The 24,814-nt window shown below is 44.1% G+C and overlaps 2 protein-coding genes across 2 annotated transcripts; both read left to right on the forward strand.

Annotated features, from left to right (window-relative positions):
- asb10 (ankyrin repeat and SOCS box containing 10) lies at positions 1–13,099 on the forward strand. The gene is made up of 5 exons (XM_012817563.3): positions 1–494; positions 6,524–6,791; positions 7,226–7,730; positions 11,267–11,380; positions 11,700–13,099. Exons 1-5 carry the CDS (start codon positions 167–169, stop codon positions 11,883–11,885), a joined length of 1,401 nt encoding a protein of 466 aa, XP_012673017.2. The 5' UTR covers positions 1–166; the 3' UTR covers positions 11,886–13,099.
- Positions 13,100–14,151: 1,052 nt separating this feature from the next.
- gbx1 (gastrulation brain homeobox 1) lies at positions 14,152–17,686 on the forward strand. The gene is made up of 2 exons (XM_012817565.3): positions 14,152–16,254; positions 16,938–17,686. Exons 1-2 carry the CDS (start codon positions 15,807–15,809, stop codon positions 17,450–17,452), a joined length of 963 nt encoding a protein of 320 aa, XP_012673019.2. The 5' UTR covers positions 14,152–15,806; the 3' UTR covers positions 17,453–17,686.
- The last annotated feature ends 7,128 nt before the right edge of the window (positions 17,687–24,814 follow it).

The following is a 24,814-nucleotide window of genomic DNA, read 5'->3' on the forward strand; positions in this document are numbered from 1 at the left end:
AATGTCAAAACACACTCCGCAAGTGAATCAGCAGCGCTGGTCACTGTAGACTTTCTGAAATCACTAGCAAAACAAGCAAGCCTCAAACTCCTCAAGCGCTCCTCCCAGAGTAAGAGGCCTGTCAACACATACGCTCCGAGGCTGACCCCCTGCACGCTGACACAAGATGTCACAGGGAAGTTTCGTCTTCAGCCCCACCGCCCTGCGCTCAATGGAGCGGGACAAGGAGCTGCTGGAGAGGCAACAGAACCAGAAACGTCTGGCCACTCCTGGAGCTAGCAGCTACTTTTTAAAGAAGGAAATGAGAGAGAGAAGCGTGGCATCGAGTCGTGGACCTTCTCAGCCACGGGCTCTGATTTGTCAAGACCCGGTGGTCCAGAATGCCCTGTATACTGGGGACCTGGAAGCTGTGCGCCAACTGTTCTCTAAAGGAGCTCCAGCCAATCTGGTGATCCAGCCCCAAGGAGGAGACATGCTCTGGGTGAAAGAGAGAGGTGAGTGCTTGCGTTTGTATTTACATGTGCTTGGCATGGGGAAGTGTCTCTTTCAGTCTGCTAAATACCGGACCTTTACCTTCTATCTTTAGATACAAAAGCAAAAAAGATGGGTGCTTTGTCAGTGTTATTAAGCTGTTGGTGTTCTAATCAGGTCCTAAACTGAGGCATGTGGCTTTCCATCATGTTGGTTTAATGCAGCTTCTGGAGGAGTCAAAACCTCTATGGTGTGCTCATCAGGTTAGCCTTATGGAGGAGTCAAAACCTCTATGGTGTGCTCATCAGGTTAGCCTTATGGAGGAGTCCAAACTTCTATGCTGTGCTTATCAGGTTAGCTCATGGACCAAGATGATCTGCACTTGCTTGGTTGTTCGTAGCTCTACAGTGGTAGAGAAGAGATACAAAATGCAAAGCCAGTTATAATCAGGGTTGGGTTACTTTTGAAATGTAATAGGTAATTAGTAACCCAGTTAAAGATGCAATAAGTAATGTAACTATTTAAATTTCTTCATCAAAGTAATATGACTTATTACATTTGATTACTTTTTGATTGGCAGACAAGAGGTGCATACTGCCAAAAGAATGGAGCCTGTCTAAATTGCAAAAAGACGTAAAGCAACAGAATGAATGTTATATTCTACATATACATTTGAAAGCTTTTCACTGAAAAGAATATATTTGGATGTAACCCCTTGGTTATCACCAACATTTTGATTAGTAACTGTAATTTAATTACATATCTTTTCACAGAAACTGTAATTGATTCAAATCTTTTATTTTGTAATTTAATTACGTAACTGTGTTACATGTAACTAGTTACTCCCCAACTCTTAATAACTTATCTTATCTTATTAATAACTTATACTTATCTTAACTTAGTTATCTTATAACTCATAATCCAGTCCTATGAATCCAGGCATTGGAAAGGAATACTTTATGGAAAGGAATACTATGGTGGCTCAAGAGGATCATATATTGCACTTGTACCAATGGGTTATTGAGAGCTAAAAAATGCTAAACTGTGCTATGCTTCTACACAGATAGCTTTGTTTCTGAATTATTTTACAATCCTGCTATAACAGGCATGATTATGCCCGAATTTCCACACAGTATTTCACTCAATGTTTAAAAATAAACTAAATCGTTGATACTTCACATGACATTTCCAAGTTTTAGATTCCAGTATTTTGAAAGGAAATTAACAAACAAACAGCTACAGACACCCTCAAAGGGAATGGGATGCCATCTCCATACAGAAGTGCAGCTTCCATAGAGATACATAGCTTGTATTGCTAACAACACACCTGTAAAACCTTTTACAAATTAATAAGTTTAAACCACATGGCATACTAAATAACTTAAACCTAGGTGCTCTGAGCTGTAGCAGAATAGGCTGCCATAACATTCATATCAAATAGATCCTCTCACCTGCAACTCTTTGGGTGTCATGGCAACTATAAATTGTCAACTAACACAGATTATTTTTTAGTTATGCTTTTAAGACACGCTAATTTAAGACACACTCATTTACCAACACAAATATGGAAACAACTATGAAATGGATGACTGTATGTTCATTAATCATTAATTATATATCCATCAACAATAATTAATAGATTTTGTAATGTTTTTTTTTCAGTACAGAAACAACACGCAGGTTTCTTTGGCTTTGCTGCCATTTACTGTGACTGACACAATACACAAGGGAGGTCTAATCACTACATAACGCAGTGGGTAAGGGTGGACAAATACACTAACTACACATGATGCAGCACACAGACATCTACACGTATCTAACTAGAACTAAAGACAGAAGATGTCTGAAACAGAAATGCACCCTTGCACACTCTATTGCCCCCAGCATTCAACATAAGTGCTAGGGAAGTTGCCATTGATGCTGAGAGCACCCCTGGTGGGCTTTTGCTGCTTGGGGCGAAAGGATGGAAGTAGGTGGCAAAGTCTCAGTCTCTGTGCCCCTGTCCAGGTGAGCCAAGGGAGAGTAGGGTGCGAGCCACACTCGATGGAGAACCACCACTCGGGTTCCGTCCAAACAGCTGCACCCTACACAAGTCTGACAAGTCAACACAATACATAGCCTGACCCATTGGTTCGCCAGCTTAAGAGAGACCCCCTTCTTCATCTCAGGACTGTAAACCCACACCTGGTCACCGGGCACCAAGTCCTCCCTTCGGCATCTGGTGTCGCATGACCGCTTCTGTCAAGCCCAGCCTCTGTCAGCACTTTCCCGGCCAGCCCGGATGATACATCTCAAAGTCTTAAGGTCTCTGGCCGCCGAGCCAGCTACTCCTCCATGTCTTTGAAGTTGAAATGTCTCTGGCTGTGAAAAAGTCCGTCTCACAGCTGGTCTCTCTGGATCTCCTCCAACCACTCACAGCTCCACTGGTGCAGGTCATCGACAGCCTGTCTGGTCTCAGCTGTTGGTCTCTGTGTGGCGAGCTCTAGCAGTTGTGCGGCACCTTCTTGATGCGTGGGCTTCTCCATAGCATGCTGTGTCCGTGCGGCGGGCTCCGTCTCAGCTGAAGGTCGCAGTGTGGGGACCCTCTTGACTGGCACAGCAGCAGCTCCCCTCGGCTTGTGACGACCTCGGTGGCAGTGGTGGCATGAAGGCCTCTCTGGAGAGGGCAGCACTGATGCAGCAGACAGTCTCAGTCTCAGTTGGCAGTGGCGGTGTGGGGACCCTCTGGACTGGCGATGTGGACATGGCACGTCTTCAGTCGCTCTAAGCACCTTAGCTCCGCACATCCACCGTAGCCCCCACCTAGCCAGCAGATCCAGCCCAATGATGCATGGGTCCTAGATGCTGGCCAGCTAGAACGGATGGTGGACCGCTTGGCTAGTGACCGTCACCTACAGCGACTTCTTTCCTCTTGATGACGATGCGGACCTTGGTGACTGCCCAGCCCAGCGGTCTTGGTTCTTCAGTCCTGGGCAGTGCACTGGGGAGATGCAGTGCCCACCAAGGCTCAGCAGAGGGCGCCCTCCAGGTTGCAGTCAACATGAAGCCCATGGGCTGGCCGAGCTACAGCCAATCAGGTATGAGGGAGGGAATGGTGTTCGAGGTTCCTCGCATCGATTCTATCCCTCAGACTGCCCTGCCATGACCTGATGAGTTGCCTCTTCCTCCTCCTCACTCCATTCCAGGTCGGCCTGGTGCACTCAATGTTTCATGCCTGGGGACTGCTCCTCCTCCTCTGGACCGCTCCTCCTCCTCCGGATGTGCTCTCCGACCGCGAGCTCCTCTTGCTTGCTGTCATCAAATGTCAGGTAGCCCCCCTACCGCAAGTCAGCAGCATAGGCTCCCAGGCTCTCCTTCTCGCTCTGGCAGTGGGCAATCAGCTTGTCACGGGTGTCATCAGCGAACACTTGCTGGCCAGAGTGGCGCTGGAGTGCCCCCTTGCTGGCTGGCCAACTGGCCTGCTTCGCCGACTAGAGATCCATCAGAACCTGGAGTGGCTTGCCATCCAAGGGCAAGCGTGACCTGGACCCCTGTCTCCTGCTCGCTCGTCCAGGGTGGGGGTTGCTGGCTCCACCAGCCGCTCCCTCCTGCCGTCCTTGTGTTGGGGACCCACCCGGGTTCCACCTCATTAAGGCCCTTCGGACATGTCCCAACCCACTGCAGCTGGTCGATGAGATCTTTGACGTCTGCTAGTGTATGCATCCTCATGCATATCCCACCTCTGACACCAATTTAATGTAGATTGAGAACATTGCGCAAGGTTTCCTTGGCTTCTCTGAGATTTATTGTGACGCACACAGGAAATGCTGAGACTGAATAGGAAAAACACTCAAGGGAGGTCCAATCTCAACATAACGAAATGGGTTAGGGGGGACAAATACGCTAACTACACAGGATACATAACACAGACATCTATACGTATCACACAGACTACAAATTGTTAGAGAAATACACAACATGAAAAAAACACAAGTACATTCTAAAATCAAACATAATTAATTAACATTCTCGCTGCATTCACAAAGCACTCTGGGATCACTACATCACACACACACACACACACACACACACACACACACACACACACACACACACACACACACGGACGTGCACTTACACTACCCCCCTGCACTCTGGGATCATTACATCACACACACACACACACGCACACACACACAAACACACACACACACGCGGACGTGCACTACCCCCCTGCACTCTGGGATCTCTCACACACACACACACACATGCGGAAGTGCACTACCCCCCCCCCCCCGCACTTCACAGTATCAACAGTCAACACTAGGTTGTATCATAGCAAAATAACCAAACTCATTTTTTTGAGAAGCCATTGCAAAGGAATATTTTACCAGAGTTACAGCTTAAATTAACATACACCCAGAACGATTCTTGGCCAAAGTGATGCCATGTGCAACCTGGTTATGACTTCAACACCCCCTTACCCACAAACAAACTGACATTTTGGAGACATGAGATTGGAGGGGGGATGCCTTGTAAAATTATACTTCAGTGCAGTGAAAAGTTACTTAAGCAGTTCCACCTATAAATGGGGTGTGGAGACACGGGGAGAGAATGGTTACTAGCCCCCTTCCCTGCAATGGGATGAATGTCTATTGAGATGTTAACCAGATGTTATGTCATGGCCTCTTTCACAACACTATTTATGTGTTATATAGCTCACTAAAAAGTGTTGTTTTTAACTTTTTTCTGTTCTTTGTGTTTGTGTTTTTTTTTTTCTTCAAATTACTTGAAAACACAGCTTTACACTTTACACTAAACTGTAGCTTTATATATTATGGGAAGGACAATAAAGTTTAGAAAATTATGGAACCAAAAATATCATACCAACTATCATGAAATGGACACTAAAAATCTTAATTGATACTGATTCTTTCTGCCACAGTATGCAGCTCGTGGATGTGGGGCAAAAAAAGATCTGCTCCTGCCCTTCAGAAGTATCTGGGCCAGTGGCAATATCACGTTGCACCCTGCTTCACTTAAAATAGCCTGCCTTGTCCGCCAGCTTGCAGACCGTCAAAACAACCACGAGGAAACAACTGCGGCTGATGCCCGTCAAAAGACATCTCCTATAAACAACAAACAACGTGTTCGAAACAACTGCGGCTGATGCCCGTCAAAAGACATCTCATATAAACAACAAACAACGTGTTCTTAAGGACAGCTGAACTTGGTTCCAACAAACCTGAAACCGACCTTTTGAAGAAAAGAAAAGAAAAAAACGCTGGGCTCATTAGTAGCGCTGATGGAACCAAAGATTAAGTACCGCAAACCCAAATCATTTCGGAACGATGTGATCGCCACTGTTAATGCAACGGGGGAAATCCTGCAGTTCTGGAATGCTCTGCTGGTGGGGGACGACATTACCATCATTAGTGTAATCGATGACCCCGAGTATACCAACCTTATTGATGCCGTCTACGACACTAGCGACATTGATGAGTGGAAAAACTACAGATTTAACTACAGAGTGCTGAGTATGTTTACTGATATCGAGGTTTTCTTTTTCATGTGTGTATTTTGTGTAAGCACCATAGGGCTTTCAAGTATCGACAAAGTTTCCATTTACAATTAAATTAATTATTTTTACAAGACGTTTTCTTGATGTTGTTTATTAGACAGCAGATGAGATGCTGTATCTGAGGTTTGTGGCCATTTAGACATTTAGGCAAATTTGGTTTGTTCGCTTAAAGATTTGTAAAATGTACAATCGAGTGACTATACAATCTGGCACAATGCTCATTAACTGCTGTTTAGTTTAAATAGCGATAAAGCATGATTATAATTGTCAGGTTTTTACAGATCTCTCTTTTAAACATCTTCTAACAAGTGATTCATTCTGTGTGTGAGCAGTCCCTTTGAAAAACAACGTTCAGATCAAGTGTTCTGGGCTATGAAGGCCAGAGCCAAAAGGGTTTTAAAATCTGTGTTTTTTTGGTAGAGGCTGGTAGAGAGTGAAGAAAACACATTTGTTTTGAAAAGTTGAAATAATCTTCCCTCCAACTCTTCACAGGAATCTGGTCTCTCACCTATGAGCAGGAGCTGACCACGCCCCTGCACATCACAGCTGGGCGTGGCTTCACCGAGTGCCTGAAGCACCTGCTCCTGAGAGGCGCCAGTGTGGACCTGGCGCCGGGTGGCACCACCGCTCTGCACGAGGCCTGTGAGGAATGCCAGCCCGAATGTGCCAAGCTGCTGCTGTCCTACGGTGCCAACGCCAACGCTGTGAACGAGGATGGCCTCATGCCCCTCCACGTGTGCACGGAACCGGAGTCCATCGAGTGAGTGCATGCAAAACTGTCACAATCAGTCATAGCAAATATGTAATAGTAACGGTAAAGCATTAATAAGTCAACAAACATAGACATTCAGCAATCTATCTAGCAGAAACTAATTTCCTTGTATTGGCTTTGTGAGGGCTGTGAAGGACCCTTTCAGTACCATAAGCACTTTTGCTAACACAGTATTCTTTGTATGAAAAAAGAAATTAATTATTATTACTTTTAAGATTAACCCTTGGTTTAGCTGGGCTGGGGGGGGGGGGTTATAGTAAAGGACTGAACTGAGAAACATAGGACCTTGATGATCTAATAATCTTGATGATCTAATGATGGGTGTTACTGAGATCCCTCCTAGATCAACTTGCAGTACATTTCTACTATAACATTCTACCTCAAGTTCACACATATCCACGCCTTTACTGTCCTGAACCCAGATGTGCCAAACACCTGCTTCAGTTTGGAGCTGTGGTGAACGGCCGGAGCCTGGAGGAGGACGACACACCCCTCCACGTGGCCTGCCGCCACGGCCTGCCTGACCACGTCAAACTCTACCTGCGCTACGGGGCTCACCTGGAGCACCACAACGACGAGGGCAAGTCCCCGCTCAACGCCGCCTGCTCCGTGCCACAGGAGAAGGCCAAACTGGGCCGCTACCACCAGGTGTGCCAGCATCTGGTGGAGGCCGGGGCCAACGTCCTCACGCAGGACCAGCAGCGCCAGTCGCCACTGCACATGATCTGTAAGCACATAAACCCGGACGTGACGGACCTCCTGCTACAACACGGGGCCAGCGTCAACGACATGTGCTACGGTGGCAATGCGCCCATGCACTACGTGCTGAAGCAGGTGGCCTACAAGCCAGAGCATGAGCCCGAGAGAGTGGTGCAGGCGCTACTCAACTACGGAGCGGTACGAGTCTGGCCCGGAGCACTAACCCAGGTGAGCCCTGCGCCACGGTCCTGAGGAGAGAGAGAGGAGGGTCATGGTCCTGAGGAGAGAGAGAGGAGAGTCATGGTGATGAGGAGAGAGAGGAGGGGGTCATGGTCCTGAGGAGAGAGAGGAGGGTCATGGTCCTGAGGAGAGAGAGGAGGGGGTCATGGTCCTGAGGAGAGAGAGGAGGGTCATGGTGATGAGGAGAGAGAGGAGGGTCATGGTCCTGAGGAGGGAGAGGAGGGTCATGGTCCTGAGGAGAGAGAGGAGGAGGGTCATGGTGATGAGGAGAGAGAGGAGGGTCATGGTCCTGAGGAGAGAGAGGAGGGTCATGGTCCTGAGGAGAGAGAGGAGGGTCATGGTCCTGAGGAGAGAGAGGAGGGTCATGGTCCTGAGGAGAGAGAGGAGGGTCATGGTCCTGAGGAGAGAGATGAGGGTCATGGTCCTGAGGAGAGAGAGGAGGGTCATGGTCCTGAGGAGAGAGAGGAGGGCCATGGTCCTGAGGAGAGAGAGGAGAGATGAGGAGGGTCATGGTCCTGAGGAGAGAGATGAGGGTCATGGTCCTGAGGAGAGAGAGGAGGGTCATGGTCCTGAGGAGAGAGAGGAGGGGGTCATGGTCCTGAGGAGAGAGAGGAGGGTCATGGTCCTGAGGAGAGAGAGGAGGGTCATGGTGATGAGGAGAGAGAGGAGGGTCATGGTGATGAGGAGAGAGAGGAGGGGGTCATGGTGATGAGGAGAGAGAGGAGGGTCATGGTCCTGAGGAGGGAGAGGAGGGTCATGGTGATGAGGAGAGAGAGGAGAGAGGAGGGTCATGGTCCTGAGGAGAGAGAGGAGGGGGTCATGGTCCTGAGGAGGGTCATGGTCCTGAGGAGAGAGAGGAGGGTCATTAATGTTGACTTACTAATGCTTTACCGTTACTATCACATACAGTGGGAAAAATAAGTATTTGAACCCCTGTCGATTTCGCAAGTTTGGCGACTTGCAAAGAAATGTGTGATCTATAATTGTGATGGTAGGTGTATTTTAACAGTGAGAAATAGAATATCAACAAACAAATCCAGAAAACTGCATTTTATAACATTCATTACTTTATTTGTATTTGATGCAGAAAATAAGTATTTGAACCCCCAAGCAAACAGCAAGAATTCTGGCTCCCAATGACCAGTTATGTGCCCAAGAAGCACACAGATTAGTCCTCATTAGGCCTAACAAGGTACACCTGATCTCAACTGGTGACGTGTATAAAAGAAACCTGTCCAAAGAATCATACTTCACACCTTCAACCTCACCACCATGGGCAAGACCAAAGAGTTGACCAAGGACGTCAGAGATAAGATTGTAGACCTGCACAAGGCTGGAATTGGTTACAAAACCAACGGCAAGCAGCTTGGTGAGAAGCAGACAACTATTGGTGCGATTATTCGTAAATGGAAGCAACACCAAACAACTGTCCATCGCTCTAGGTCTGGGGCTCCACGCAAGATATCCCCTTGTGCGGTATCGGTGATCATCCGAAAGGTGCAGAATAACCCCAGAACTACACAGGGAGAGCTTGTGAATGATCTCAAGGCAGCTGGGACCACAGTCACCAAGAAAACCATTGGCAACACACTACGCCGTAATGGTTTGAAGTACTGCAGAACTCGCAAGGTCCCCCTGCTCAAGGAAGCACATGTACAGGGCCGTCTGAAGTTTGCCAATGAACACTTGAATGATTCTAAGGAGGATTGGGAGACAGGATGTGGTCAGATGAGACCAAAATCAAGCTCTTTGGCATCAACTCGACTTGCCGCGTTTGGAGGGGGAAGAATGCTGAATATGACACCACCCCCACCGTCAAGCATGGAGGTGGAAACATTATGCTTTGGGGCTGTTTCTCTGCCAAGGCTACAGGACGACTCCACTGCATCGAGGGGACTATGGATGGGGCCATGTAATGTGGAATATTGGGCTTGAACCTCATTCCCTCATTCCCTCCCATTGAAAACGCAACCTTAAGGATTTGGAGAGCATCTGCAAAGAGTAGTGGACCAAAATCCCTCCTGAGATGTGTGTAAACCTGGTGACCAACTACAAGAAAAGTCTGATGTCTGTGCTTGCCAACAAGGGTTATTCCACCAAGTACTAAGTCATGTTTTGCTAGGGGTTCAAATACTTATTTTCTGCATCAAATGCAAATTAAGTCATAAATGTTATAAAATGCAGTTTTCTGGATTTTTTTGTTGATATTCTGTTTCTCACTGTTAAAATACACCTACTATTACAATTATAGATCACACATTTCTTTGCAAGTGGCCAAACTTGCGAAATCGGCAGGGGTTCAAATACTTATTTTCCCCACTGTATTTGCTGTGACTTATTGTCATAATGCTAGATAAGGAACCAGCACCAAGTAACGGTCAGATGGTCAGAACATGTCACATCCTCAGCGTAATGATAATGAGATGTACCAGAAATAGCTCCCGAAGGCAGTTGTTATAATGTGCCATGTCAGTCTAATCCTTTAATCCTGTGTTAAACAAAAATAGGTGTAAGCCTATATCAGCTTGACCATTACAATGGTCATTTTTACAAAGGCAACTTTCATAAAACTGAAACTATTTTCATTAAATCTGGTACAACCTAAAAACCTTTAGAAATGTTTATGTACACCTGTGACAGTTGTCTTGAGGTCTTACATGGGCGTCATGTTAACAGTCATCAGAAAGTGTTACCAAACCCCTTTATGTTCAGCGTTTTGCTGTTAAACAACAAATTGATTAATTTACAGCTTACAGTTTAGGACAGTAGTGTTAACAGGTTGACTAAAAGAATGGACTTGACTCCACAAATGAATGTGTAAGATTGAATTAGAATTAGAAAACTTAGTGACTGCACTGTTTCAGTATAATTATCACTATCAAATCCTTTCCAGTGGAAATGAAGGCATTTAGGCATAACCAGGCAAGCCCAGATTTTGACTAGACCAGATTTTGATCAGACCAGATTTTGACCAGACCAGATTTTGATCAGACCAGATTTTGATTCTCCGTATTGCTGGCAGTATGCAATACTGTACACTTGTGCCACTTGAGTCAGACAAATTGCCTGATTCCTAATTAGCCAAATGTTAATCGGAGATTAATTAGCACTAATTGCAGAAATTTCTCGTGCATCTCCCAGAGGGGGGCCCAATCTGTTCGTCTTGCCAAGTGTTTAATTATTCGACGTGTTTCCCCCGGACGTAAACCCTTGTCCCCCACACCTCCTATGAACGAGACATGGATCCTGAACTCTGGCAGCAGCCCCTTTTAAAGCCAGGGGCTTGTAACATCTCCATGTTAACATACTTAAGTCTTTCCAGTTTACCGCTTAAACAGATGCTTAAGTAGATGGCCAGGAATCAGTATCCCCACTGGCTGTTGTGTTTTCTAAAGGCTGTTGATATCAGTCCTGAAGAGACTTTGTATAGGCTATTGAATATGGCAGAGTTCCACTTCATGCATTCAGGTGTATTAGACCCTTTAGGCCTCTCGAGTGCTTCATGTTGTCAATGGGGCTTTCAGGTTCTGAAGTGCTGCTGCACTGCTCCTCGTGTCATTGAGGTTCTCCTGAACACATACGACCGCCTCAAAATCACGGACTCCTGGGCGGAGGCCATCCCACCTGATGTATTCAAGGTAAGCTTCGACATCCTTTATGTTTGGACTAACCCAGTTATATAACGTCAGATGAAAAAATGTTGAAACTTGAATTGTTAACTCATATTATTTTATATAGTGCATTATTTTACAATCAGTTCTGAACAAGCCCAGTACCTAGTATATGTAGCCTCTTCATACAGATGTACCCTCATTGTGAAATACATAAGTTTGCCGTTTTAGCAAACCCCACTTCATCATTGTCAAAGCACTTTGAGCTGCATTCTTTTGCATGAAAGGTGCTATATAAATAAAGTTTTATTATTATTATTATTATTATTATTATTGTCTCCCGCAGCAACACCAAGGTTTCTATGAGTCTGTGTTCGCCCTGACCCAAACCCCTCGGTCACTACAGCATCTGGCCCGCTTCAGACTACGGAACTATCTTGAGGGACGCCTGCACAAGGTTGTCCCCAAACTGGACCTCCCCACCTTCTTGAAGAACTACCTTCTGCTGAGTTTCAGAGACTATGTCCACTGAGGACAGGTCTTTGTTATGTCTCCGAGCCCTTTCAAGGACAGATTTAATACTGTATATATTGTTTAACATAGTTCTCTCCACAGCTGTGTGGCTTGGCTAAGGTTCACATGCTATCAAAGCTGGTTCTGTCCTTGGTTTTAATCCCAGCATATAACTGTACATAATAACTTGTCAGTATGTGCTAATGTCTGGATTATTGTGTAGAAGGATGTTTGGAAGAAGTGTATTTAGTTTATTCTCTCTAGCAATGTGGTAATTTCATTTAGCAAGAGATGTGATCGCTTATGGAAGGTCTTTTGCTGAGAATTTGTGACTCATTTCTTTGAATCAAATATTTGGTAATATCAAATATGTATATATTGGTAACACTTTTTAAAAAGAAATAGACAGGCTTTAATGTAGTAATGTAATTTGCATATAAAAATGGTTTTGAGTGGAGCAATCTCAACATTTAATCTGTAAAATGGTACTAAAATAGATTATTGTTTTTAAACAAATGAGGATGTAATTAAACAACCATAATATTTTAATATTGATTTATATGGAATTGATCATTTAATTGAAAAAAGCCTCTTAGTCTCGGTTAAACATTTACATTAAAGAGGCAATGTTGCCTTTGTGTACGACCATAAAGAGCTAGCGCTTGTACCACAAGGGGGTGCTACGGTCATTACGTGACAAATTACAAAACCGCGAATAGTGCCTTTTCCACAGTCAATTAAGTTTGGTGATACTGGATTTAGGAATGAGCCGAAACAATTACAAAATCTAATAAAGAGAGATCCATGCCTTATGATGTTCATTCAAACGTTCAATGTACAATCTAAGCTCTAAAACTATATTACACAAACCTTACAATGTAACTTTTAGAGAGCAATATCACATTTATACTTTGTATTTATATAAAACTATGCCGCACTATTCGTAATATTACACAGCAAGAAGGTGGTTGAATGTATGCCTATTTGAAATAGGCTTTCATTTGGATACTTAAAAATTTGAATGTACAATGCGGTCTTCGTTTTACTTAATTGATTTCAACTGAATTTGAATTGCCATTCAAATTGTTAATGGATTCCTTGCGTTTTTTGCGTTATTCTATCAGTTTAAATATGTGTGGTATTCCTTTTTTATGTGATACTAGACTTGAAAAAAAATGAATGTTGTGAATGAATGTGACAAGATTATAATAAATAAAGTGTACTAGGAAAAAACATTGTCATTGTTTGAATCTGATGACTCACATTTTGGGCAACGTAAACGATATTCAGCCAACCTATGCCTAGAGACCTTTGACTCTCCTCACCTGAGATGGATTTTAGGATGGAGAGACAATATTCGAGCTGCACACATAAACCCATACGGGACATACCAAATGCTTAAGGACCTTCTCCAATTGTGCCTCAATAATCTTAAAAACTCAATATAATTTCGCCTTATAAGATTCTTGCTGCAGTCAGAGTGCCTGGTCAGTTCGAAAATGGCATTATGTGAAAAGCCATGGTCATCTTTTTACTTTTACGCTGATTACACGTTTCTTTCCATATTCAAAATTGAATGGAAAAATTATGAAAAATAATACTTTTATTAAACATTAGGCATATATTATTTTTGTGACCACTTTCCTCTAATTAAATATTATTGCCATGTGTTAGATTGGGACCAAAGTAATAATTGTCCTATCCTACAACTGAAAACGAAGCATATTGCTTACCTACATACAGTTTGAATAAAACATATTTAATAGAAAATAAAAAATGCATTTGACTGTGCTTGGCAATCACTTTTTCATCGCCCTGGTCTACATGTAACAGGACAGTTCACAAGTTTTCCACGACCCTCCGTCATCAGCTTCAGCACTAAAAATCCTGTTTTTGATGGATGTTCACTGTCTGCATCCATTCATGGACCATTCCGTTTTGGGGCGGAAATTATGCTTGGGAGTTTGCCTGAAGTGTCCACTAATTGTGTGCAATCATGGAGAGGTATGAGTTTGAAGAATAACCATGAAGACAGAGACCAATTCTTGGGTAGTGACACCGGAACAATGCGCTGACTTGGGTAATGGACTTGTCAGTAACCCCTGAAAACGCCCTTGTTCTCCCTGCCAAAACAAGTATCAGTTGAACTCTCTTCGCAATACTACTACTACTGCTTAACTTCCACTATTACTACTACTACTGCTAATAATAATAATAATAATATGGTGATTATTATTATTATAATTGATGTTGATATTATTGTTGTTGTTGTTGTAAGCATTGTATTGAGACCTATAATAAAATGAAAAATAGACTTGATGCACTTTTAAAATGTTGATGTAGGGCCTAAATGGCTTGTCCAGCTGAGCATCTCAGTGGAGTGGAAGCTACCACGGGCAACATGCTTTAAAAAGCGAGTGTCTAAAGTCTTCAAGCCTTCACTTAGCTTACAGTCCACTTAATGACACCGACAAGGAGAAGGAGCAAGAGAGAGGGAGAGCTGTCTGGTTTCAATAGATCAAAGAGCGCTGCCGCTGAATGGAGTCATTTGCAATTAGAAGAATAATTAGCATTTCCTGGTCCTCCATTGCTAATCAGAGTCGGAGGTGATATGTTTATGTCTTCGTGCAATCAGACGGCCAGTTGGAGTGCCCGCGCCCCCGGGACTCAATAGGGACTAATCATCATCACTTCGAACTGGCATTTAAACGGTAAAATGATCTCCGATCAAATTAACACTCGGGGAAAAAGCGCACTCGGAAGATACAAAAATGTTTTTTTTTTTTTTTTTTGTTTTACTCCAGGGAAATGTTGATTTATCGAATATACATGTGGTAGTGAGGGGAGAAACAGTCAGTAGTAATACGATTGCTGGTCAGTAGTACAATATAGTCCTGATTTTCAATTCGAATGATAATTACCCGATGAATTTGAACTTTGGCGCATTTAATAGAGTTCATTTGAATATGATCACATGATCCTATCTAGTTTAAATTGAATTTGAGATAAAAGCTTCACAATACCAAATGTGGTGGTAATTCTCCTGAAATGCTATTGACCCCTTTCCCCTGTCTTTCATTCAAATCCAATTTTCACCAGAACATTTCTCTCCGGGGAATAGTTGTTGTAGCACTTCTCCGAGGCCAAATTCATTGTTTTTATCTCTAAAGAATAGAACAGCCTTTCTCTCACAAGAGGGGCAAAACATCTGCCTCTCCAACCCTCCCGACTCCGTTGCCATCAGTGCCCTAAATTTCAACAAAAGCGTCGTTGTTTCATGTCTTGCCTTGAATACAAAGTAATTACTTATCATCAATCAAAATTAATAATAGTTGATTGGGTTGGTGTGGTCAACGATTACAGAGGGGGAAGGTCTAAAGCAGTCTCTCACACCGCTTCCAGTCAGTATGGACTAAGAGAAAGAGGGGGCTCGGCCCATCTATTTGGTATCCACTGGGAAACTACCGCCTCTCAAGGCGGCCAAAAAAGTCAGAAGCTGAATAAGGAAATGAAGCGTAATTTGAGGAAGATGGATGAGTCCCGAGGGCAACACCCCCCTCTATCCCCTTGTATTGCAGATGATAAGCACTGCTCGTTTATGTGTGAGTGTGTGTGTGTGTGAGAGAGAGAGAGAGAAAGAGAGGGAGAGAGAGGAGGGACATAGAGATTGCGCGAGAGAGAGAGAAACAGAGAGAGACTGTGTTTATGTCTCAGTTTGTGACAAATAGGGGAAGAGGGACTGAGCTAAAACAAAAAAAGCGTCGGGTCGCAGTCAGCAGAGAGGAGGGGACAACGCAAAGCTGCTCACCACGGCCAGTGTGGATAATACAAACAGCGAGAGCTGCAAGATTTTTAACAATCGGAGGAGTGATTTTCCTCCGTTTTTCCTCGACAACTTTGATTGGAATTTATAACACGAGTGGACAGAATTTGCCTCAGAATGCAGAGACCGAGCGGACAAGGGACGGCGTTTTCAATTGAGTCGTTGATTGGGACCCCGCAACCAAGACCGGGGCACCTTCTTTACACCGGCTACCCAATGTTTATGCCGTATCGACCTCTGATGATTCCGCAAGCCCTGTCCCATTCGCATTTGCCGTCCAGTATTCCTCCTTTGGCACCTTTGGCGTCGTTCGCCGGCCGACTCACGAACACTTTCTGTGCAAGTTTGGGGCAGGGAATGCCCTCTATGGTAGCGCTTACAACTACGCTGCCGAGCTTTTCGGAACCACCGGACACTTTTTATCCTCCGCAAGAGATGCCCGGGCCTCGATTAAGTGCTGATCCGAGTATTAGGAGACAGGAGAGCCCGCACTCCGAGGATCTACACGCTAGAGAGAAAGCCTCGGAACTTCTCAACTTCTCAGAAACTTTCCAAACTATTGCAGGTGAGATGAATGACCTATGTATTTGGTTATTATTTTCACTGGTACTTTAAAGGATATTATAAAAAAAATACTGTTTTACATGGTTATATTATTAGTCATTTAGTCACACTCTAGTAAATGCACAAACCTTTAGCCTATCGCAAGTGACAACGAGGGATTTAATAGGAATGTTGCTACCTCCTGAATTAACTCATGACTTAATGATTAAATGCGTTAATGTTAAATATTGTTGGTCAAGTGAATTGTTGGCCTCTTTCTCGTATTAGGCTACATTTTCAAATATTAATGCTACAAATCAGAGAAATTCGAAGGATGGATCAGTTCTGAAGTTCCCTTCAGTTTTCTATGAGTAGCTATTTAACTCTGTTTAACTGCCATTTGATTTTTAATGATCAATCATCATCTGAGCTCTAAAGTTTCTGCTGAAATATTTGATGCCTTGGTTTTAGCAGCCAACATACTTTATGTGCACATATAATTGTTTGTATTGCACTGCAATTGATTTTTGCTCTTAAAATGCCTTTAGTAGGCCTTGTACAAAATAACATCCCGAATTACATAAAAATCAAGGACACATCAAGCGATATTTGTTGGACATGCATTGTTTAGAAGGCCTGTCATATGTTGAGGAGGCCCAATCACACATCTGTGTATGAATATTAATTTGTGATATGTAATTATAGGTGAGACCAAACTGTACAGTTCAGATGAGGAGAAGCTGGACCTAAAATCAGCGGACGCGGCATGCAGCGATAGAGAGGACAGCTCCGGAGACAGTGAGAACGAAAGTTTCTCGGACGGGAACAACTGTGGGTCGTTATCCCAAAAGAGCAAACTCAAGCCCGGCTCTCAGGACACCTTACCACCGGGGGGTTCTGCTGGCAAAAGCAGACGGAGACGAACAGCTTTCACCAGCGAGCAGTTGCTTGAACTTGAGAAGGAGTTCCACTGTAAAAAGTACCTATCCCTCACTGAGCGCTCGCAAATCGCACACGCACTTAAACTGAGCGAGGTCCAGGTAAAAATCTGGTTTCAGAACAGGCGGGCCAAATGGAAAAGGATCAAAGCCGGCAACGTCAACAACCGGTCAGGCGAGCCCGTGAGGAACCCCAAAATTGTCGTCCCAATTCCTGTTCATGTCAACAGGTTTGCCGTCAGGAGCCAGCACCAACAAATAGAGCAAGGCAGCAGGCCCTGAGTCTGGGCTTTGATAGAACAGAGACACTGAACTGCTAATGTTAAATGCATGAAGCACAAAATCAAGGATTCTACAAGAGTATCTGGGACAGATATCATTTTACTGTAGCATATGGTCTTTATACAAATAGATGTTTTGGACAAGACTGTATATTTTCTTTTCCAAATGTGTTCTGGACATTTATTTATTGTTTTTTGTAAATTTGTAAATATTGAACTTGTCTTAAAAGGACATATGTGCACTATGAAAATTTCCAACTGTAAAAACAATTTTAAAAATATTTATAAGTTGGCGTTTAGTTAAATATCTGCATGTGTTCTCACCCTGCTGTTTAGTCTCTTGTTTTCACAGCTCTTACCACATCATTTAATTTATCATTTTGCATGCATTCTGAGACGTCTCCATTTAGTACTTTTAGCGACTGTATTCTCCAGTTGTTTGTGAAAAGGGTGATGGAAAAAATAAACAACCACAATAAGGGCAAAGCATGATCTTACATTACTTTGTGATTTAAAAATCTTAATATGTGTGTTTAAATTACTTAGCGTAAACAAGGAATCTCAAATAATTCCAATTTGCAGGTTGTACAGTCGATAACCCGATTTATCTTTAGATGTGAAATCTAGGTTTGGTGCGTTGATAAGTGTGGAGATAGTGAACTATTCTGGAGAACTGGTCTAAACTACACATTGAGGCTTTACAGTTTTGCCTTATACAGGTCGGGTTTTTTTTTTTTTTGCCTTTCACTGGTCCACATCCTTTATGAGGCTCTGTTGTGACTGTCCTGTAAAAGGGGGAATTTGTTAAATAGAGAGAAAACCGCATCAGTGTCAGTATAATATTTAGAAGCGAATAGAGAGGGGACTAGAGCGAGGATTTTAAATAATTTCACTCTTCATTTATTGACATGCAAACATTTGTATAAAAACTCAAAACACACGTACATTGTTGGCGAGCAAAATTAGACTCACTGACAAATAAATCGCCGTGGGAATGTAACGCAATGTAACTTGACGTAAGTGTGGAAACTTTATAAGGAAAAAAAGAGTTATATAGAGTGAACAATAATACACCAATCTCCAGAGAATAGGGGTCGGCTAACAACATGATACATATGCATGCTCCAAACGAATTATAAAATCCATTTATGATATTCATAGTCTTCTAGATTTGTGAGAACAGAGTCAGATGACGCTACTATTTTACCAAAATACCTCGTGTTTTTACTCTGTTATTTCTTACGATCACTTGACTTTTCGCTTTTGCTCGATGATGGAAGAGAATATTTTCCTCTTGCAGTCAAAGGAGTGAAAGGGGAGAAAGGTTTTTGTAAATGAGTGAGGGTATCATTTATCTCTCTTTAGGAGGCCATGCTGTCGCAAGGTGGACTGATGGATCCCCATTAGAGCGGTCATATCCAACACATTGTAATGAACTTCACAATCAATCACTTTGGGTGCGAGAGCCATGGGGTAGGCCCTCATACACGCGCACACACACACACACACACACACACGCAGATATTTTAGATTGTGCTGGGCAATGGTGGAAATGATTAGACAACGTGTGTAAAATGAATCGAAACATCCACGGCCTAGATCTTTTGAACAACTAAACTTAAATTCAGCCTCGGTAAAATAGGCTACGCCTTACAGGGCCTAACTTATTATTTCTTCTTGTTAACTGGCCAGGCGCGTGCTATTTCAGTACAAACACTAATAGCCTAACGTGTCTGGTCTAACACTTGAAACACAACACAAACGGAAGGCCAAAGCGACTCATTAAATCTTCACATACAGTTCATCAGCGATAGCAGCTTGCTTACCCCTGAACAGGCACTTGAGCGGTCAAGTGGCATCTCTCGACCTTTACTTCCCATGAGGCGTGATATATTAAGATAGCACTTTCGCGCTTACTTGCTAATGGAGAAAACGAAGTTGACAGATGGACGCAAAAGGACTCTAGTGCCTTGCCTACACTGTGACTTGTTCAAAGAGGATGTTATCTTCATGACAAAAATGTTCCCTACATCAATCATGCCGGACCAGACAAGTTTGAAAGCTGAATGCTGTGTCTGAAAGTGCAAGGGCCTAATTTATACAGACTATCAATAATACAAAAAAATAGGCAAAAAAACTAACTAGAAAACGCAATAATAGGATTAAGCCACAATTTAACACACAACAATAATCGCAGATAAATATTTTTTATCTGGCGTAGATGTTTTGCATTTTATTAGAATCTGCCCTGCAACAAATGGCTGGTAGGCTACATTGAATCCAGACCCTGTGGACATTGCAGCGAAACAAAAGTATTTGGAACGTTTCTTCAGATCAGTCATCGTCCACAGCAACATGAGAGGGACACTGTATATTGACGATCTAGGTCCAAGACAAGATGCTTTGAAATACTTGGAGTAAAGGCCAGATTCATTACCCCCCAAAAGCTAAAGCAACGTTCATCTGACACCAACAGAAATGTTAGTTCAGAAACACGTTTTGATTTTTTTAAACCCACAATATTATTTTTAATGGAATGGAGATGACGGATTTCTCTCAACTCTGAATAGATAAAGTAGTGTGGGTACCTGAAGAATGTGCCCACACTTCCAAAATTATGAGCATAAGCTATATGCCAAGAGGTTCTAGGCTGATAAGATGGAATTCTTAGTTAGGATACAGTTTCATACTAACAATTAAGCGTTCTCCAGACCTTTGAAAGTGGTTTTACCCTCAGTCTCTGTGTTGTTTTATGCATTATTTCAAGTGGGTTGCCTGCCGTCAACGGACTTAAATGCAAAAGCATGACTGTTGTAATCTGTGGCTGCATCAGGTAACTTTAATAAGTCGATTCATTTCTAATATGTTAAAAAAAATGTTTCAATAAGATAGAACCACCAGAAAATTGTCACTGGATTTGATAATGATCCACTGGTTGAGAGGGCTGGTGGTAGAGGGATGATAATATAAAACAGTTGGGGCTCCAGGATGCTCCAGAATGCTGTTTGAGAAGCCACAACCTGCAGTAACAATACACTTTTAGTGTTGGAAAAGAGTTTTACCAACAGAACCACTGCTAGGCCAAGTGATGTTCTGGTGTCAAAGCTTTCCACCGCCTTTAAGGGGTTGGCAAAGGGGGCATCAAATGCACAGGACAGGCTCTCCAGTGGTGGAGCACCTCCAGTGGTCACGCACCTCCTCTCCTGTGGTAAAGCACTTCCTGTGGCGGAGCACCTCCAGTGGTCACGCACCTCCTCTCCAGTGGTGTAGCACCTCCTCTCCAGTGGTGGAGCACCTCCTCTCCAGTGGTGGAGCACCTCCTCTCCAGTGGTGGAGCACCTCCTCTCCAGTGGTGGAGCACCTCCAGCCTTTCACAGGGACCACATCTGATGTGTAGGGCAACGCGTCCCCTCTGGCCACAATAAGAGGAGAGAATTCGCACAGTTATACAAATATATACTTTATCATTGAAGACACATACATGACAAAAAAGACAGGAAACACAGGACACTGCCAATGAAAGTCCAAATGACATGTGCTTTCCACACTCTTTAAGTAGACAGTGTAGTGTAACATACTATATCTTAAACAACTCCAGTGTAGTGTAACATACTTTATCTTAAACAACTCCAGTGTATATGTAACATACTTTATCTTAAACAACTCTGACCTTAATGTGTTTTCTTGTGGTGTCTGTAATTATTCCTTTCCCCCTACCCAACCCTTCAGCTGTAAGCGTAAGTCTGTGGCTTTTCTGGAGCTCCACCTAAATGACTTGATGTAAGTGTAATTGCAATGTTTTGACATTCACTAACACTACCATGTTTAGTGCTCAGGCCTTTGCAAAGTCATAAGTGATGCCTTCTCGTTTCTGTCACCTCACTGACGTCTGCTAGATATCAACAGCACGATGCAACTCCTCTGTATCTGTAAACAAAACGCTGCCGACTGGGTTTGCCATCATGATGATCTCATAGGTTAAAGTGTTTTTTATCAAAGGTGTCTAATTGAGTATTGTGTCCCTTGGCAAAGACCAATGAGTCCATTCTAACCCACAAAATAACATTTGCCTACCTGTCGTTCAAATGTACCACACTTAAAATAATAAAAACATGGCTCACATAGATTACAACAGCAACCACAAGAGACCGAGCTTGCTGCTAATGGACTGCAATGACTGTGTTGTACAGGCAAAGGAGAGGCAGTAATTGCAACAATTAAATTGTCAATGAGGATACGAATGTGCTAGGAGGAAGCTTGGCCATTCTCAGTGGGGGGGTGGGGGTGGGGGGGTTATATGGGTGGAGGTGTGTGTGTGGGGGTGAGGTGGGGGTGGTGGGGGTGAGCGGTGGCGTGCAGAGTAGTGGCCAGAACTCCACGGGCGTCGGGGGGTGGGCAGGGCTTGGGCCTTCTTGGGAGGGTCTGGTGGACGCCCGCGCCGGTGATGTATGGGCAGATGCATCAAATCGCACAAGATAAACAAGCGATGAATTTCATCAGGGCCATCATAGCTTTAATTTGGCTGCCTAATGAGTCAGAGCTAGTGGCGGAGATAAAAGTTGTCAGAGGCCCGGCTCTAATGAATTTCTTGCCACTTGTAATCAAGGTTGCCTGTCTGAGGGGCAATGATTAATGGGGCCCGGGAGGATTCCCTCTGCCCTCAGCTTTCATTACGCCTAATGCATTCTCAGGCAAATTAACAACAGAGAGAGAGAGAGAGAGATGGAGAGAGAGAGAGAGAGATGGAGGGGGAAGAGGAGAGATGAGCAGAGAGATGTTTGTAAAAGAGGGTTGAGGAAAGGAGAGAGGGTGATAAGAAGTGGACAGAGACAGAGCCAGAGACAGATAAAGGCAGAAAGAGTGCAAAGACAGGGTGAACGGAGCACGATGGAGGTTGATATGTGGGTAGATGGCAAAAGTGAGACAGAAGGAGGGAAAACGGGGAGAGGTAAGAGCATAATGTTAATTCACACACACACACACACACACACACACACACACACACACACACACACACACACACACACACACATATATATATATAGAGAGAGAGAGAGAGAGAGAGAGAGAGAGAGTCTAAACCCAGGAAAAAGACTGTGACAGTGAACAAGAGAGGTGAACATGATAAAAGTAGAGATAAGAAAAATGTGAGAAGACATCAAGCAGAGATAGTGGTGAGGAGAAGGGAGAGACAGCGGAGGAGAGACAGCGGAGGAGAGACATCAAGCAGAGATAGTGGTGAGGAGAAGGGAGGCAAGGGGAGAGACAGCGGAGGAGAGACATCAAGCAGAGATAGTGGTGAGGAGAAGGGAGAGACAGCGGAGGAGAGACAGCGGAGGAGAGACATCAAGCAGAGATAGTGGTGAGGAGAAGGGAGGCAAGGGGAGAGACAGCGGAGGAGAGACATCAAGCAGAGATAGTGGTGAGGAGAAGGGAGAGACAGCGGAGAGACAGTGGAGGAGAGACATCAAGCAGAGATAGTGGTGAGGAGAAGGGAGAGACAGCGGAGAGACAGTGGAGGAGAGACATCAAGCAGAGATAGTGGTGAGGAGAAGGGAGAGACGGGGAGAGACAGTGGAGGATAGACATCAAGCAGAGATAGTGGTGAGGAGAAGGGGAGAGACGGGGAGAGACAGCGGAGGAGAGACATCAAGCAGAGATAGTGGTGAGGAGAAGGGAGAGACGGGGAGAGACAGTGGAGGATAGACATCAAGCAGAGATAGTGGTGAGGAGAGGGGAGAGACAGCGGAGGAGAGACAGCATGAAGGGTTATTTGAGAGTAGTGAGGTTGATGACTGGTTCGACACAACTATCTGACATTTTCTAATATTATATAATATCTACGTAATCCATTTTGCCTAGGTGACAGGTGTGTTCAGTGAGGGCCAGTGGACTACCCTTCCCATGGTTGCTGTTCTATTTCAGGTAGAAGTGTTGAAAAATGAGATGAGAGGACTGTCCTTTCTGTGTGCTGTTAGGTCAGGAACACACGTTCTACTGAGCTCCATTCAGGCCCTTACAGGAGGAACTGACTGACCACGTGTCGATTTGTGAGGAATCGCACACTAAGTCACCAGACAGGAAGCCCTCCTCTGGAATCCAGGAGGCCATTTGTCAGTGTTCAGGTGGGTGGCCAGGCGAACCCCTCATATTTACCGCTCATCTGTAATAACACAAGGCCCTGTGCGGCGATCAATGCGTTATTATTTTAACTTGTCAGGAACCACGACTATGGTTGGAGGCAGTGATGAAATACGTCTTCTAAGTTCTTCAGCAGAACTGTGCCTGTCAAAGGCATTTTGAGTCTGACTGACTGGATATTAGAGAGAACCTTTGTTCAAGCTACAACATCCTCCTGCTGGTGCTCACATGAATACTCTGGAACGGTTAAACCTGACTGCTGGTGCTCACATGAATACTCTGGAACGGTTAAACCTGACTGCTGGTGCTCACATGAATACTCTGGTTCAGTTAAACCTGACTGCTGATGCTCACATGAATACTCTGGTTCAGTTAAACCTGAAAGGCATGAATATGGTGGATCTACTCTAGATCTTGGATAGGGCACATATCTTAAGGCTAAAAGTAGCTCCTAACTTGCCGATTTAGGAGAAACTCCTAGAAAAAGTAGGTGTGTCAGTCCTAACTTTGGGACTCCTATTAGTGTGACTTAGGTGTCCTCCTAGTGTTAAGATAAAATGCTTTGTAAATTCGGTCCCAGATCCATATTGGGGTGGAACAGCACCAGGTCAGGCCCAGAAAGCGACCCATAAAAGGCGAAGACTTAGACATGCAATGAACATCAATGGCAAGCATTTACACTTTACTTGAACTGCTCCTGACTCACAGAAGAAGTGACAGTAGATGTCTGAGTGAGAGGACTCAAGAGAGCTGGAATTAAAAAAGAGATGAGATTGAGCACGTTCAGTTCAACTGCTGTAAAACGTTTCCTGTGGACACAGGCACACATTTGCTCAATGAGAGGAACATTTCACCTGGAAATTCCACCAAAGTAGATAGTCGACAAGCTTGTCTATGCTTGTGTGTGTGTGTTTGTGTGTGTGTGAGAGAGACAGAGAGAGAGACAGAGGAGAGAGAGAGAGAGAGAGAGAGAGAGGGAGAGAGAGAGAAGGGGGAAGAATGAAGTAAAATGAGAGGGTAGGGTGTATTTATACAGATGGGATTAGTGTAAAGGCCTGTGGATTAATGGGGGAGCCTGGTCTCCGAGCCATTTCAACACCTTTCACTCTCCCTCTCAACATGACACTAAGCAGTGTTCATTAGGTAAATAGATCAGGACATCCCCTCTCTGAGGGAAGGCCAAGACATGGCACTGAAAGCAGCGCGGGAACGGCTGCTCAGG

Source organism: Clupea harengus, chromosome 25, assembly GCF_900700415.2.
Source record: "Clupea harengus chromosome 25, Ch_v2.0.2, whole genome shotgun sequence".
NCBI classification, from domain to species: Eukaryota; Metazoa; Chordata; class Actinopteri; order Clupeiformes; family Clupeidae; genus Clupea; species Clupea harengus.